At 41.5% G+C, this 17,823-nt stretch overlaps 1 protein-coding gene across 2 annotated transcripts in view; it reads left to right on the top strand.

The window, feature by feature from the left end:
• The window catches only part of ccdc88c (coiled-coil domain containing 88C), a 46,255-nt gene that overhangs the window by 7,705 nt on the left and 20,727 nt on the right, over positions 1-17,823 (top strand). For both annotated transcript variants that reach the window (XM_044374770.1, XM_044374771.1), the window contains exons 4-13: positions 10,512-10,581; positions 11,331-11,389; positions 12,500-12,583; positions 14,280-14,423; positions 15,096-15,328; positions 15,991-16,072; positions 16,413-16,571; positions 16,947-17,093; positions 17,364-17,514; positions 17,606-17,787. In XM_044374770.1, the coding sequence (XP_044230705.1) occupies positions 10,512-10,581; positions 11,331-11,389; positions 12,500-12,583; positions 14,280-14,423; positions 15,096-15,328; positions 15,991-16,072; positions 16,413-16,571; positions 16,947-17,093; positions 17,364-17,514; positions 17,606-17,787 (1,311 nt within the window). The remainder of the gene's footprint in view (positions 1-10,511; positions 10,582-11,330; positions 11,390-12,499; positions 12,584-14,279; positions 14,424-15,095; positions 15,329-15,990; positions 16,073-16,412; positions 16,572-16,946; positions 17,094-17,363; positions 17,515-17,605; positions 17,788-17,823) is intronic.

Below are 17,823 nucleotides of genomic sequence, written 5' to 3'. Positions count from 1 at the left end.
ACTCTCATAGGGGGAGAGTGTTTTTTAAAAGATAGATTTTTAGATTGAGTGTCACTTTAAACAATCGCCTGGCTGTGCACTGTGTTACTTTCCATAAGCGGAAAACTTGTCACATAGATTAAGACACTGAGAATTTTATTGTACCGAACTTTGCTTCAAAAACAGCAGTGTTGTCAAAACCAGGCAGTGACAAATGCCTGTATGCATGTGTGTGTACTGTGTTTAGTTTTTCCATGTGTTTTAATGCCAAACCCAGTGATGTAATGTGACCATCCTCTCAAAGCTAATTACAGCCGTTGGCCAGAAGCATAAATCCTGCATGTGTGTGTGTGCGTGTGCATCAACACAAAGCGTGTCTTTAGTATAAATCGGCGATAAGGAGCTCAGATGTAGTTGATTTGGTTGAGCTGCAGTCATGTTCTGCTGACACACACACACACACACACACCATCACACTTCCTCTAAGCTCTAACCCCACACAGTGCTGGGAGTTTATTGTTTTTATGTGGTTGTTGCATATAGTTGTTGGTGATTTTAATCTCTAGGAAGATTATTTAATAGCGTATCCATGTGAAATGTGTGTTAGTTGGCAGCTAAATAACACCGTGGGGTTTATGTAATAGTTTCAAATGGATGCTCAGATTTATCACACTCTTTTTTCACACCTGTTACACTATTCTTATTGGTACATACTGTGTATAGCTTTACTCAACCTCAGCCAGTCTAATCAGCCAGAATAAATGAAAACACATGTGCAGAGCCTTTTAAAACAGAGAAGTTTAAACAGCTTTTTTTTTTTTTTTACCTATTTGATTGCCCATTAATCCAGTTTATTTGGGTTGTGCTGCAAAAGTAACCCACCCAACCCCTTGTTCTAAGCCCATACATACACACAGGTACACCCACACAAGTGTTTTCACTTTTGTCTAATTGGACCTCTTCTCAGGACTGCATGTACCTCAGTATAACAATGTCTTTTCCAGGGTAGCTCTGCCCAGCTTCATCCTGAGACAGTGAGTGAAAACACCTGTGTGACTGTGCAGGGCCTTTTAAAATAAAGCTTTGAGGAAAGTGCTGCATGTTGTGTTTTACAAAGAGAGAAGTATGAAGCTCATCACACCATTTTCATACAGGTGGTCAGCAGGTGTCTGAACAGTCTGACCATCTATCCATTCACTAAACTGCAGCTACAGTGCAGAACTGTCAACACCACAGTATCATTCAAGGGCTGTCAGTCACATATCATTAAGATTGATTTAACATTATCAGATTTGATCAGCAGTTTGTCATTATTATGCTATCTTATTAGTTTGAGCTAAATATGAGCATGGAAGTTCATTCTTGACCTTAGACATCAGAGTTGAGACTATTTAGTCACACATACTGTACTAAGTAGTTTTTTTCTGGAGCGTTCAACCACATTATCATTGTCTTGGTCTCGAGACAAGTTGGTCATTATGCTTGGTGCATGTCTGATACTATGCTTTTATCTTCAAGGAGACTTTTTCCCAGAATGTTGATCTCTATCTGTTAAATAAATTCATTGATGGACTTATTCGGCTTCTTCTCTACCTTTTTTTTTGAGGCTCTGCGTGCCGCTGATACAGACATTGAGATGTATTTATGGAAGATCATCTCAATTGAAATTGGTCAGAAAAACAGTAGGATATTTTCTCTGAATCCTTTAGCCCTACCAAAACAAAGAGTGTCATTATTTGGTTCATAGTGTCCCAATAACAGAATCCGGCATAACATGAATCATATAGAGTTGTTGTCATACCGATACCGGTATTGGAAATGCCTCCGATACTGCCTGAAATGCTGGATCGAGTATCGATGAGTAAGCGCACCAATACCACGTAATTTATTAATAAACTTTAAAGTAGTTTCACATTGGAAAGTCCCACCAGTAAAAAGGCAACGTGTACAGTATGCAAGGCTTTAGTTTCGAGGGGTGGCACTTGTTTTGCAAATTTCAACACCAGCAATCTTATAAAGCATTTGAAGATGCATCACATGAAAGATAGCAATCATATCACATCCATACAGGGTCAGCAGTATGCAGCTGTTAAAATGTTTTTTTAATACAGTGGTATTGGACCAGTACTCGGTATCGGCTGATATGCAAGTTCAGGAATCGGTATTGGGAAGGAAAGAATAGTATTGGAACATCTTTTATCATGTATTTATCTCATGCACACATGCAGGTCAGACACAATAAAGATCACATCTGCTGCTCATTCAGTTTGTGAGTGTGTGTGTGTGTGTGTGTGTGTGTGTGTGTGTGTGTGTGTGTGCGCTCTGTGAAGTGGGTCATTCTGGGTAGTATGGGGTTAATCTGTCCATGATGGTTAATCTCTAACCACAGTCAAATACCCTGGCCTCAACACACACGTGCATGCACATACCTTATAGTATAACCTTAAGTCAATGAGTTATGAACCTTTGAGTGTGACTTAGGTTATATCAAAATACACACCACACACACACACACACACACACACACACACACACCATACCCAGCTGTTCATACGGCACTAGGCGTTGGCTTTCTCCTAATTAGATGATGTCCCAGCAGACACAGAGGCTGGTCCAGTGAATCCTCTTGGTCTCCCCAGTGACAAAGCGCTAACCGTGTGTGTGTGTGTGTGTTAGTGAGAGGGGGGGGGGGGGTGTCTGTCACTTCCCTTCTGTTCCCTCTCTATTGTACAGAGAACAGTAACCTGATATCACAAGCTCTGAATTATTCTAAGCTATTAACACTCTTGTTTTCCATCCAACTGGTCCGACCAAGTGCTGTAACAATCAGCATTATTAATCAGCATTAATTAATTTGATCATTTTATCAACAGAAAATTAATCAAAGACTATTTAAACAGCAAAAATAACATTTGCTGGTTGCAGCTTCTTGAATGTGAGGATTTGCTTCTTTTCTTAGTTTAATATCACTATGAATTTGAACAGCGCTGCAACTAGCAATCATTTTCATTATTCATCAATAAATTAAATTCGATTGATTTATGAATAGTTAAAACCTAATCATCTCATTAAACAAAGAAAAGCAGCTAACTCACATTTGAGAAGCTGGAACAACAAAATATTATTTGCTTGAAAAATTACTATCAAACTATGAATGAAACTATTAATTGATGATCTAAATACTGTATCTACTAAAGAAAGGAATCTCGGTATGTCTGTATGTCCTTCACGCATCTCTTCAACCATTTGTCTGATGGACTCCAAACTTGGCAGATACATTGCTGGGGAACAAAAGGAGTGCAGTGTCGAATTTGGTGAAATTTGGACACGCAATATGTTTAATTTGAATAAACTTTGAATAAACCAGTGGTCAGCGAGTCACTCTGCTCTGTGTTTGGGCAAGTCGGAGCTTCAGGCCTCTGCCGACTGACTCCGTCATGTCGGGGAGAGAGCAGAGACGAGACACAACACGAGACAGGGAAAAGTAGACAATGAAAACAGAGCTTTTATTCAAGAATGGACACTCTTACCCTGTGTCTAGACAGAAAGTGTGTGTTAGCCGCATGTTTAGTAGATCATCAGCAGCAGCGAGTCACTACACTGCAGGCATTCAGGTACATTGTTGAGCGTAGTTCACCCACATTTTGGAAGCGCCATTACACAATGACTGTAGTTATACATATAAAACTAAATACTTTCATGGGAAGTTCGAAACCAGTTTGTCTCATATTCTTTGAGACTGTGGTGATTCTGTAGTGCCATTACAGATAAAGGACAAATCTTTTGAGCAAACATATCATGAGCAGCACGTTTAGCAGATCAGCAGCAGCAGCAAATGAACCGTCGTGTCTACACAGGAGACATTCAGTACATGGTTGAGCATAGGTTACCTGCAAACATACCCACTCAAATCTGAACTGAAGGCACAGAATATAGGAACTCCTACAGTCAGGGAGGTGCTCCCCTCTATCCAGACAAAAAAAATATGTCAAGACTGAAGACCAGCCCGGCAAAAAGACCACACTGCTGAACACAAGCCATCTGTGAAACCAGCTGCCTGCATCCAGAGGAAAGAGAGAAACCTCAACCTGTGGAGGAAGAACCTCCAAGAGGGGAGCAACCTCGTGTACTGCTAGGCTCTTGACAAGGCCGATTATCCTGCCATGCTGGGAAGATATTTTAAATAGGGTCAGATGAGACAGGAGTTGGGCAAGGTTGTTCATTCAAAAAGGCCAGAGCCTGCCACAGCACCTCAAGAAGTAGAGCCTGCAGCTGAATTAATAGCTGAATCAGAGCTCACTGTGACAGCAGAGCAAGAACCTGCAAGTCAGTCCAAAGACCCAGTGTGGAGGCCTATTGTGAGCAGACCAACCAGGCTCTGCTCCAGATCCCTGAGCTTGAGCTTCAGTTGATCACAGGAGAAAAGTAGGAGCAGATCTCCAAACTGGTCAAGGAGAAAGAAGCCCTGCTTAGAGCAATTGAACAAATTGCTGGACACACAAACAAAGGAGGCAAACCTCCGGCACAGATTTCTTATAGTTGAGCTTTCCAAACAGAGACAGACAAAAAGGGAAGCTTTACATAAAATCGGACTATTAGAGAAGGCTCTGGAAGCTGAGAGGAAACAGCGGAAAGAGATTGGGATGATTTTGGCCCAGCTGATGTGGGAAACTTTCAGAATTCAGGCTACCCAGCCCAGGCAGACAAGGACCTGCAGCGCCAAAGACACCAGTGGGAGGAGGACAGGTTCTGTCTCCTGGCCAAGCAGCAGGATGAAACCTCCAGTTTAATGGAAGCACTGAACCAGGCTAAGAAGGACCTGGAGAATGAGAGGCGCCAGTGGAAGGAGGAAAAGTCCTTTCTCTTGGAGTCTCTCAATAACGACAAGAAGACCCATGAGGACGAGGAAGGAGCCAGCAGTGGCTTGATGATCTGATCTGGAGAGGCAGATGGATGAGATCGAAGTCCAAGAGCCCAGGAAGCCCAAGAAGAAGATTCCTCCAATTATTCAATTGAACTTGATCTCTCCATGCTACACCTCCAACCACCACACCACCCAACCTCATCATGCACTTAAATCCTCCTACACACGGTTCACCCAAACTACACCTACAACACCAAACCTCAATCACTAACTCTACTCCATTAACCCCGACTCCCCATTACCCCTAACTTCCCCTTTACCTTTTCCCTTTTATTAAATGCATACATATATGAATTGCATACATTTCATATATGCATGCAATTTCTAATTCCTATTATCTGAGTTTGCGTGTGTGTGTATATCCCCACACATAAATACACACAAACACCCCTTACTCTGACACATTTACACTAGTTAATTAAATAATAGTTTTTTTCTGGTCACCAGATAAAATTACTTACTTTAAGACTGGGGATCTGATAACTAAATAAGTTATTTTAAAAAAGTATATATAAGGGTATATTCATGGATAATAGAAACATTTGTCAGTTGAGCCTCACTGATGTTTGTACCCACTTTGACACTATTATTAAAGGAGAAATCAAGGGACACATATTCAGAGTGTATCACACCACTGTGTGCAACGCTTGTGAAAACAACCTCTTTTATTTATTTGATAAATAAATGAAACACGTCTGAATATGAGACATTTTTTGAAAGCCTCACACCACCAGCCTCAGTCAGTGACCAGATGATCAAACTTATTTTTTTGAGTGAGAGTGTCTGTAATACTTCCACAGTGTCCGAGCGTACGACAGCTCTTACATTGAACCTTGTGAAACTCCGGCTCTTGTGAAAGACATTGTCTTGCTGTGTCGTAAGTTGAGCATAATTCGCTCTCCTTTGCTCGCCCCCTTTCCCCTCTCACTTTACCCCTCCTTGGTTGCCGTGGGAACTGCAGAACAAAGCCTTGAGCTTACATGGGATGTTTTGAACTCCATATCCTCTGGCCTACTTTGTACACAAAACACACACCCTGGTAAGGTGGACTGTAATATTCAGCGTATGGGCATTGACCCTGGTCAGACACGTTGACAAGTGTTTTATTGTCTCAACTAACTGTCAGGAAGGACTGCTGCTGACTGTGTGTGTGTGTGTTTATGTGCAAGAGGGGTGAGGCTTGACCGTTAGGTTACCAGAGAATTTAGGGTTATCTTTCGGTTTGATCTAACTCGGCGTGTTATGTTTGAGTGTGTGTATGTATGCGTCATCACCTCTTTGAATGGTTAGAGGGCAACAACTGGCTTACAGGGGAGAGACAGAGTGCTAATGTTCCCTGTGTCAAGAGAAGAAAAGAAAGAAAGGAAAGAAGAGGAGTTACTATGGAGGAAGGAATGAGCCTTCACTTTGTCTCCCTGTTTGTGTCTGACTTCCTTTGAAAACTCCGAGCCCTCCTAACAGTTCACTAACTGTTTCCCAGCACGACGGTATATATACTCAGGATTTCTGTCAGGAGCTGTCATTCAACCTGAAAAGACTGTCGCAAGCTTTAGCTCTGCTAATTCACAAACTAGTGTTATCAAGAACCAATGAGTTATTTTTAGCAGGAGGTCTTTTAATATTTTACAGGAAAATTGTTACATCTGATGCAAACCTAGATAGACAGATTAGTAGAAAAATGAAATGAAAATAAAGTGATGAATTCTTTTCCTTTCATAAAATATGTTGTTTTTACTGTAGCTGCAGTATTTCACAGAATCTTTCATAAAGCACAGGGCTACTTATCGTCTGTTCTTCATTGAGATTTAACCACATTTGTAATTAACTAACAATTATTTTCATTATCAATTAATCTGACAGTTATTTCCTCATTTAATTGATTAGTTGTTTTGATATATAATGTCAGAAAATGGTGAAAAATGTTGATCACTGTTTCCCAAAGCCCAAGGGTACGTCCTCAAATGTCTTCTGTCATTTGACCAACAGTCCACAAGCCAGACGTTTGCTGTCATAGAGGACTAAAGAAATCAGAAAATATTCACATTTGAAAGCTGGAATCAGAGAATTTGGACATTTTTTCTTAAAAAAATGACTTCAAATGATAATCAATTATCAAAATAGTTGGTGAATATTTAATAGTTGGCAAATCAATTGATCAACTAATTGTTGCAGCTCTAATATAATGTTATTACCTCTGCCAAGTATTTTTGATTTCAATCCCATTTGTCTGCCTCTTAGTTAGTGGAATCATTCTTAACAGAATTCAGTACAATCTGATGCAAACTAAGCAGGAAATGATCAGCTTTTTGCTCTGCGTTGCACCACTTTGGTGCAGCTGTAAACCTTTGTTTTGCTCCTCACTCCTGACATGTGAAGCATATAAAAACACCTTTTCCTTCAATTCCTTGTAATTTCCTCAGTAATTGCCGTTCCTACTCCTACCTGACCAGATTTTCCACCATTTAGTTTTCCACAACACTTTTTCATTCCTACACATTTCATAAATTCATCCAGTCTGTTCAGTATATGTGAACAACCCTGAGTAATACCCTGTCACAGTTAAACAGTCTGTGTCTTAGATCACAGTGTCACCAGGATGCCTGACAGCTGTGAAAGTGAACTGTAATTAGCATGTTTCTGCCAGCTTTTCTTCTTCAGTGTGTCATAAGTCAAAATCCAGTTTACTGTCTTATGTTATCCCAGTATAAAGTAGTACAAGTGCTTTCCAGTCAGAGAGCTTAGTGTGTGCCTGTAAAGCCCATTGAAACAGTTAATGTGACATTGAGCTGTACGCATACAGTACCAGTCAAAAACACTTTCTAATTCAAATAAACGAGAAGATGTGTCAAACTTTTGACTGGTACTGTAAGTTTGACTCGAGTTAACTGAAATGAACTTTTAAAGGCATCGGAAGCAGATAGTTAAGAGGAGAGAGGAGCAGGATGTGATTTGGATTTTAAAGCGGTCGAAGTGGAGAGAAAGTTGTGGAGCTCAGCGGCTCAGTTAAAGTCAGATCTCCTGTTAGCTGTCACTATTTTATTGATCTCGGATTAGAAATGTGAGCCCAGTGTGTTAGTGGGCCATGGATTTAGGCCTTATGTGTGTGTGTGTGTGTGTGTGTGTGTGTGTGTGTGTGTCTCTAAATGGGTCAGTGTAGCAGCACATATTGATCTCTTGTCAGTTTTAAGTGTTAGATCCTGCTGGTGATGTTGCCGCAGGAGAATATCTATAGATCTGAGCTAGCAATAGTACACACGCACACACTCTTGGTGAAAGATAGAGTTCACATTGTGTTAGTGTTCAGTTTGTGTAGACTGAAAAATAAAACATGCACCAAAATAATACCTGCATATTTCTCACAGTAAATGAGAAAAGATACACATTTAACAGCTGACATCTATTACATGTATGTTGATGTATTATTATTATTATGTAATGTTGTGGAAGTCTGTCTGTCAAACAACCAGCTGATGTAAAGAGTTTGCAAGAATTGAGTATTGGTGACTAGTAGCATTGATCCATCGTTAACATCTGATTCACGAGTTTCTAAAAAAAACACTACAGTAGACTTAGAAAAGGCTGTTTGTGTTCCACTGACTAAGATTCCCAATGTCTTTATGAGTTGTCCCCAACTACTACTGTCATACATCAGACATGAAGTAGAGCAGCATTGATTTTAGAGGTGACGTCATCTTCTAAACGGCCATAGTTAAAGATGATCCTCTGGGAAAGACCCGTTCTCCATCTTGTCCATTGTTTTGTCATTTACGAGTGCGCTTTACCACTATTAAGTGCAGACAAACCTCCTGTGCACCCTGCGACCTTGTGGTCCTTTTCTAAGTGATATGTTTTCCCCAGGAGAGCCGTCTTTGCAACAGCACCTCCAGCATCTGTGTTCCATAATGCTCTCATGTTCATGCAGCCTCTACTGACAAAGCCACACAGACAGTTCTGCCTGAGCTAGTGTGGGAAACGTAGGCCATAGCAACACTAAGGTCAACAGTGGTAACATTGTTTCAGTTGTTGCAAGCTTGAAATAATCAACACTTGATTATTTGGATGGATTATGTCCATGCAAACATAACTTCTGTTTGTTAATAAGAAAGCTCCACAGGGCATCTTTAATGGCAGGTACCTATTAAAACTAATGACAAACATTCACTTGTTAATATTAGCATTAAAGCTAACACACAGCTGAGCTGAAGTACAACTGTTTGTTGAGTCCAGCTTAGAGTAAATAGATTAGCACCAAGTCTGACATTGTAGAGGTGAGCCTGACAAACATGTTCCCTCCTCTGGTGCCGCTGTTAGACCAAATGTTACACTTTTTGTCCCACTCGTGCAAAGAATCGAAAGACTTCACTCTCACTTGTTCTAGCAGAGTATCTTCAGCGGTTAGTTAATGGGTTTCTTTGACATCATCTGTCATGTTTTTGTATGAAACTAAAACTTAATGTCAGTGCTTCCAGACTGACCATAGGTTTCAGCTGCTCTACCTTAAAGACATTTGGTAGTCAGCTCACATGTTTTATTCACACTGTACTGTGTGTGTGTGTGTGAGGGGGGGGGGACTGTTCGGCTATCACCTTACCTGCTGGTGTATAGGCCAGTGTAAGAGTATCTGCAGGTATTACACTACCTGGACGTTGTCCCTGCAGCTCAGCTCAGTTGTAACGGTCGTGTAAGCTGAGAGTGCATTTATTTGACTGGTTAGCAGGTGACACTCTAGATCAGAGAGAGCCCTATACCTCATGAAGCTATGGCAATGACTGAATAGCAACACTATTACGGGTCACATGTGGACTTTGGGAAGGTGTGTATGAGACAGCATGCAGGTGTGTGTGTGAGCATTATTCCAGCCCGCCCTTCCCTGCTGACAGTCACTTCCCTTCTCTAGAAACACTCAGAGTCAGCACACACACAGACACTCCACACCTCCATCAGTACATTTCCCTTCTCCTCAGCCAGAGTTAATCATCATGTCACCTCCCATGAGTCCTTTTCTCTAAACCTAATGTCTTCCTATGTGACCTTAATCCCCTCATGTTTCCTCATTTCAAAACAAACAGCTCCTCTGCCTCTCCAACACTCTTAGCGTCAGTGCATTTGATTCATTACAGTTAGCTGGAGTTTATTTGTCTGGCATAAACATAAAATATTGAATTTTCTTGTCCCGTCTGGACAATCAGGTGTGTTTTTTTGGGAGGCAGGAGGAGAGGATATTCTGGAATGGAAAGTATTCCCTCCTAGCGGGCCGTTTCTTTCCTGAGTCGCACATACACTCACACACTCTCTTTGTCGACAGCGGTGTGTTTCCTGTTGGCTGCTCGCCTGTGCACACATGCACACACACACACAAACACGTAGGCACACATGTCTGGGTCAGTTGGAAGCTGGACTTTGATTCATTTCTACAAAATGTGTTTTGATCAATGCTGAGTAACTCTCATAAAAACAAGAACATCACCTGCAGATAGTGTGACCGCACTCAGTCAACAGAGGAGCAGCTACTAGATAATAGTTTGTCTTGCTCAAAAGTCTTTTAATAAGTGAAGTCTTGTCTCTCTCTCTCTGCCCCGCCACCCCCATCCCCTCTGCTCTGTTACAGGACACATTACAGCAGTTAATAGTCATGCCGCTTCCAAACATTCTCTGCATTGCCAAGGATCCCATATCAGGTAACACACACACACTCCCCGCATATCACACACCCTGTTGTTGACCAAGCCCATATAGTTCCACTACCCTCATTCAAACATTATGAACATCAGTCAGCTTTTCCTGTTAAAGTGAGAAAAGTGTAAAGAGCTGCTGGCAATTAAACAGTGTAACCAGAGTGGTTGATCAAATATACAGTTAGATTTTTATTTAATTCTCTGCACCATGATCAGGAAATTTTATTTTTTTGATATTTGGTGATGTTTTCTCAGTTGTAACAAACAATATAAGGCTACTAGGCTTTTTGCATGAAGAACAGTGGGCAACATCTGTGTCCTTATACCCTTATTCTTTACATTTTTAATCAGAAGGAGGACATTGCTTTAAACGTACAGTGTTGGTACAGGCAGTGTGTAATGATAGCAGGTCTACACTGAGCCTGTCTGTCATTGCGGCAGAAGTTGTACTGTATACTTCACTGTATAGTTTTGTCTGTATCTCTGTAGAGTTGAACTAATGTGAACTGAAATGTTCAGCGAATGACAAAAGCCAGGTTAGTCAGCAGTGAAATGTTAACTATTGCATAATATAGTCTAACACCGCCTGAGGTGTGATATCGCTCATCTATGTGACTTTTATTCTTGTTGTGCCTTTGTAGTTTTACACCCACACACTAACACTGTTAATACATTCTTTGCATTTGATGCACTTTGTATATACTGCAGGAAAAAAATATATGTGTGTTTTTGTCATCTCCCCCCGCCCCCAGCTAGGAGCATGGAAGAGCTGAAAAGACTTTTGTTGCTGGTACTAGGCTGTGCTGTCCAGGTAACACATATTCACACAAACACACACACACACACACACACACACACGTGCACCCAAACACGGGAGCTTACTGTACCACCCAGTCTGTCCCAGGAAGTGTTTTAGTGTCTGTTTAGTTTTGCATGTCTGAGCACAGCTGTTCAATGTGCCTACTGTGGTGCAGGGTGGGACTGGAAGTGAGTGTGACTGCAGGATTGAAAAAACAATGGTTTACGACACTAACAGCCAACAGGTTTATGCTTCTATTCAATGAAAATGTAGCAAGTATGAGCAACTCAGTGTAAGATCTAAGAGCCTCGCTCAAAGGCACAATTGTTTAAATAGTTCATAAATAAATAAAACAATTCATGATGTGACCCAAACTAGAGTATAAACCAGTTTATTCTGAAAAACACTTTTAGTTATTGAAATGTTTTTTTGTCAGGAATATAGGAGGATATAAGATTTAGTCAGACATGGTGAGTTAAGAGTTAATTGGGTTACCTGGAGAAATTAAAGAGGAGGGGCCAGTCATGCGGGAGGTGGGGGCACAGGTGGTTTCCCTCTTTGTTTGTCTGTCTGCTCAACTCTTTTTTTTTTTTTTTTTTTTTGTCTCCCATGGCTCTTTCTCAACCCACCAAACAGTTTTTCATCTTACCTTCTCTTGTTTTCCTTTGCCCACGGCTGCTCTGTTTCACCCTTCCTCACTCTCTCCTTCCTAACTTCCCTCCCTCTCTCTCCCTCCCTCTCTCTTCCCTTCTTTTGTCTCGCTCCCTACCTGTTCTGGTTCTACTGGTTCCAGGAAAGAGGAAGGTCATGAGGGAGGGAATTGAAAGACGGAGGGAGAGAGGGAGGGAGTGAGTGGTGGATAGAGGCACATGAAAATGTTGTTGATGTTGTACAAAACAACTCTTTCTCCACTCCAGTCAAATAAACATGTGCCAAACAAACTCGCATTTTACGTCACACCACTTCTTTCCCGTAATCCCCTTCTGCTGACATCAATTAAAATACAGATATATTAACAACTTGCACATTACACATTTTTATGACCTTTTTTAATTTCCTCCTTTATTTGTGTGTGTGTGTGTGTGTGTGTGTGTGTGTGTGTGTGTGTGTGTGTGTGCTCAGTGTGAGCGTAAGGAGGAGATGATAGAGAAGATCAAGCTGCTGGATATTGAGACCCAGGCAGCCATCGTCTCTCACATCCAGGAGGTGAGTAGAGCTCAGTGCTAGTACAGCCTATGACAGAAATAAACCAGTGACGTTTAACCATGATCCAAACTGAAAAGACTAGAAGTAATTTGACAAAATAATCTTCATTCAGGGTACTTGAGACAAGATTTACTTGACTCGAGTACCTTGCTAGGTTTTCTGGTGCTGTCAACCGCATCCTGTGGTCTTCATCAGCGAAAAGAGTTTGTTTAGATGTAATAGAGATTGCTCTGTTGCCACCACATGACCTAAATATGGAACTTAAAAGTACTGACAGAAATGTAATATAAATATAATATAATATAACGTACTAATAATTATCCCTAGTGCTTTTCCATCATTTTTGTCCAGTAGGACCTTGAAAAAGGTGTTAAACTGCATTCTGTGTGGCATTAAAATGTTTTTTAATTTGTTGAAGAGTGGTTCAGTCGGGTGTTCACAGACAGCTGATGTCTGCTGCAGGTGCTCATTCAGTCTCTTGTCCTGAGTGGCTGTTTTACTGATGTACTGTTTCCCATAGCTGTCACATGTGATGTCATGATGACATCACACACCACCTCTTCTCCCATGTTTTGACAATCTAGCCCACGGTCCAGTCACTTAAAGGAGTCTCACTGGGTGATGGTCCTTCCTGGTCTTAAATCATGGCTCCTTACAGCTGCTGCAGCTCACTGTCCTCTTCCTCTCTGCTGTGTGGGAGGTTTATCATCACTGATCTGTTATGTTTGTTTAAGGTATATGGTGGGTTTTAGTGGAGTTCAAATCAGAATATCGGTCTGTGTTAGTGGGTTTCCTGTATGCTGTGGCAGCTCAACATCCTCTTCCTGTTAACCTGTGAACTTGATATGTGGGTTGATGTGAAGATGTCCACCAGACCCCTACCGATACCGAAACCAGATTCACCCTGTACAAGTTAATGGGGCAGATGTGTGACCTTATGGCTGTTCCTGTAGTTTCTCTTGTTATCATGTAAGGGAAGTTCCACACTTAGGTCATGTACTTAGGTCACAACCGAGTAAACTCCATTTGCACATGAAGACTGTGAGACATGGTTGAAATCTCTGTAAAAAGCTGTAATGCTTTTGTCATCAGCTGACATAGATAAGAGAACAATAACAGCGTAGTCAACACTAATCTATTCAATGATCGTGCATTCTGAATGTGATAGTTAATAAAGCTCCTTCCTGTTTTCAGAAAGCTTGTTCATTTATTTCAAAGCAGCCATCAGACTAACCGTGTCACCATGCTAGTTACCTACTTCAACTCTGACACTTTGAAGAATCTGTCACTGTCTCTGTGTAGATGAGCATTATTCAAGCTCACAGAACTTCATTATTTGAACTTCCTGGTAAGATCCCGAGGTTTCCAAATATGTCAAACAAGTCAAGCTGAGTTACAGGGTAATGAGCGTAAACATGCAGATCATTTCAACTGTTCCATCTGGTTTAACATCTCTGCTTTTAATATTTTACTCATAGACATAAACTGCTAGAATGAACATACAGAGTAGTTAACATGTGCTGTTGTCAGACTGCTTGGAGCAATAAAGTCACTTTAGCAGTTGAATACAGTAGTTTTTGTGTTACTGTATACACACTACATGACATGTATGTATCCTAACTGTTGGAAACGGTTACAACATCTAATTTGTGCCACATTTGACAACATTATATTTTGTGTGTGTGTGTTGCTGCAGGTGACTCATAACCAGATGAATGTTCTCGACCTGTCCTGGATGGAGGAAGGAGCAGAGCTCACACAGGACGAGCTGGAACCTTTGTCCCGCAGCATGGCTGTGTCGCTACGGCAACTGATTGACCAGAGAGACAAGGCCAGTGAGGTACGGAGACTCCACAACAACCACTTCTCCAATAAATGTGGCTGATGCTGGCATTTTATTAAACCTGCACTGCAGAACTTTTACATATAAATGAATGTCCGTTACATTCAAGCCCTTACCAAACGAGTTTACACAACGCTGATTAAGCCCATCACCGTCAGATAAATCTTGCTGTATTTAACACTATACAGAGTTTTTAATTCCGGTGTCGGGTTTGACATTCACATGCTGGCTGGATGAATGCATACTGCACATGCTATATGGGCAGAGCATGCACACCAGAGACTTCAGCTGGATAACTTCTGGTTAGCTCTCTGCTGACTTGAATGGGGATAAAATAATTTAATCGTGTGGCTCTTCTAGACTTTCCAAATGTTATCGGACATATGGTTTGGTCACATGTGTTTCATAATTGATATAAAAGGATAATATTTGATATATGATAATATAATTAACGCACATTTGTCATGTTGTGATGGCGTTTCAAACTGTAACACACTATTCTGTGGGAAGTACTGAATAATATGACATTTTTGTCTAGAAATTGGTCTAAATTAAGGACATTAAATATTGTCTGTTGACAGAATTGTTGAGAGCAAAATGTAAGCATGATAAGGCCCAAATAAGGCCTAATCCTAAAAGTAAATTTCGCAAAACTCCTATACCTTCCAGGTGATTGTGGATCTGACCCAAGAGAGGGACTACCTGTCCAGTCAACAGCCCCAGGAAGGGTGCAGGTCCCTGGGCATGAGCAGCCCGGAGCGTGGGCAGTCGTCCGGAGGTGTGACACTGAACAACGGAGGGTCGGCCGTGACTGTCACTGGACTGACCAAAGAGGAGAAGCAGCATCTGTCTGTGGAACTTGCTGATACCAAGGCCAAACTCCGCAGATACAGACAAGAACTGTGAGTCTTTTATGACTTACTGTGGACATAAGTCTAGAGAAAGTTAGAAACTGAATGTCTACTTAATTGTTTTAAAATCGGTGTTTCATGGCAAACAAATCTGCCAGCTCATACAGCTCATTACGTACTGTTTGCCCATCAGAGTTGACCAAAACGTTTCTGTGGCTATCACTGGTTAAAGGCTGAACCGTGGTGATGCAAGCTGCAGCTGGAAGTCATTATACAACCAACTTGGCTTATTATGCTGTCTAGTTCTGATAAATCTACAGTATAATCACATAGAGGATCCATCTATTTAGAGATTACCTATAAACACACACTGCACACACAGCAACTGAAAGTCATTTTGCTCAATACACTGTCTAGATTTGTTTACCTAGATATATTAAAACAAAGTCTTCAGTACTTTTCTCCAACCTTATTATGTTCAGTTGTCAAACTCTTCATTTGCTGTCAACTTATCCAGGCATTACCAGGGTGTGGGGCTGATTATACAACATAATGATGGATTGTAACATTTTTAATTGAAGCTGACCTGTAATTTGTGTGTGTGTGTGTGTGTGTGTGTGTGTGTGTGTGTGTGTGTGTGTGTGTGTGTGTGTGTGTGTGTGTGTGTGTGTGTGTGTGTGTGTGTGTGTGTGTGTGTGTGTGTGTGTGCTCAGGGAGGAGAAGACAGAACAGCTGATGGATTCAAAACATGAAGTGGAGCGTCTGGATCAGGAGTTACAGAGACTGAAACAAGAGGTCAGCACTGCTTTATCATTAGGAATGTCAGTTCTGTTTTGCTTGTGTGTTTTATCAGAGGAAATTATTTTAAAAAGAACAGAAAAGCAGATTAGGCTGCGTGGTGTTAGTCTAAGATTCTAGACAGGGTTTGGCATCAGTTAGTGGCAATTTTCTGCTGTGAAATGACAATGTCCCTCATCCTGAATGCTGAGAAAACGTTAAATTAATGGTCAAGTTAGTATTAGGCTTAGGTTAGAGTTAGGGAACAAATGAAATTGAAAATGAAGAGGCATTCATGTTTGTGTGTGTGTGTGTGTGTGTGTGTGTGTGTGTGTGTGTGTGTGTGTGTGTGGTTCAGAACCAGTCGCTGTCTTGTGAGGCTCGTTCGGTGCGAGCGTACCGGGACGAGGTAGACTCGCTGAGAGAGAGAGCGGCCCGCGTCGACCGACTGGAGACTGAACTCACCAGATGTAAAGAGAAGCTCAATGACGTTCACTTCTACAAGACCAGAGTGGAGGTACAAACACAACTTCACACACATCAGTGTCATACCTGGTCATGTTTTTGGTATATTTCTATAATGTACATATTTTTCATTATCTGTATGTTATCATCTACATAATTATCTATTATCTACATTACAGCATGAACATAAGGGGGATTATTGGACTCTGATATGCATGAATATATACTTAAACTTGTTACCAACCCTTCATAAATCTTTCAGCTGATAGAGGAGAAACAAATGCACTATGAAACCAGACAGACCTGGCAGCTGCCAGTGGCAGTCCACTCAAAATGTGTGTGTGTGTGTGTGTGTGTCTGTGTGTGTCTGTGTGTGTCTGTGTCTGTGTCTGTGTGTGTGTGTGTGTGTGTGTGTGCGGTCATTCAGGAGCTTCGCGAGGACAACATGACTCTAATGGAGACAAAGGTGTTGTTAGAGGAGCAGCTGTCCGCCTCCAGAGGGCGCTGTGATAAACTGCACACGCTTGAGAAAGACAACCTGTTGCTACGAGCTAAAATACATGACCTGGAAATGGTATTACACATCTATCACAGTCATACACTAATATATTTACTTTTCAGTATCAACAATTTATTCCAAGACAGAATGTTATGTATATTCTGTTTTAAAGGCATTTCCTGTTAAAAAGACAAAAAAGCAGACTACCACCTACTGTATCTAAATGTCTGTGAACCGCTTATGTGTCTCAGCCTGTATACATGTGTGTTTTTAGGTTTGAGACATTACTATTTGCTAATCTTGTATGTGTGTGTGTTTGTGTGTGTGTGTGTGTGTGTTGTGCAGGAGAGGGACAATGAGCGTCGGAGGTTGGAGGAGCTGGTGGAGGAGAACATGCTGCTGGAGATCGGACAGAAACAGAGTATGAATGAGTCAGCTCATCTGGGCTGGGAGCTGGAACAGCTGACCAAGAACCATGACAACACTAACACCGAGAGTGAGACACCCACTTTTTAGCTTTTCTGCTCTGTTTATTCTATTGTCCTCTATCTGTGTGTCCCAACCGATGTATTTCTTCTGCGCTGCAGCTCGGAAGTCGTTAGTTCACGAGCTGAACGAGTGTGTTTCCAGTCGGGTGTTGAAGCTGGAGAAGGAGAACCGGGAGCTGCAGGCCTCTATAGAGAGACTGAAAGAGGAGAATCACCTCCTGCAGGAGCAGCAGCTCCACACCCAGGAGCTGGACAGGGAAAACCAGGGCCTCAGCAAGAAGGTAAGAGGCCTTCATGCCCTAAAGCTATTTGTACAA

This window comes from Thunnus albacares, chromosome 15 (genome assembly GCF_914725855.1).
Source record: "Thunnus albacares chromosome 15, fThuAlb1.1, whole genome shotgun sequence".
Lineage (NCBI taxonomy): Eukaryota > Metazoa > Chordata > Actinopteri > Scombriformes > Scombridae > Thunnus > Thunnus albacares.
The sequence above is the reverse complement of the archived record's forward strand: the minus strand, read 5'-3'. Positions and strand labels throughout refer to the sequence as shown.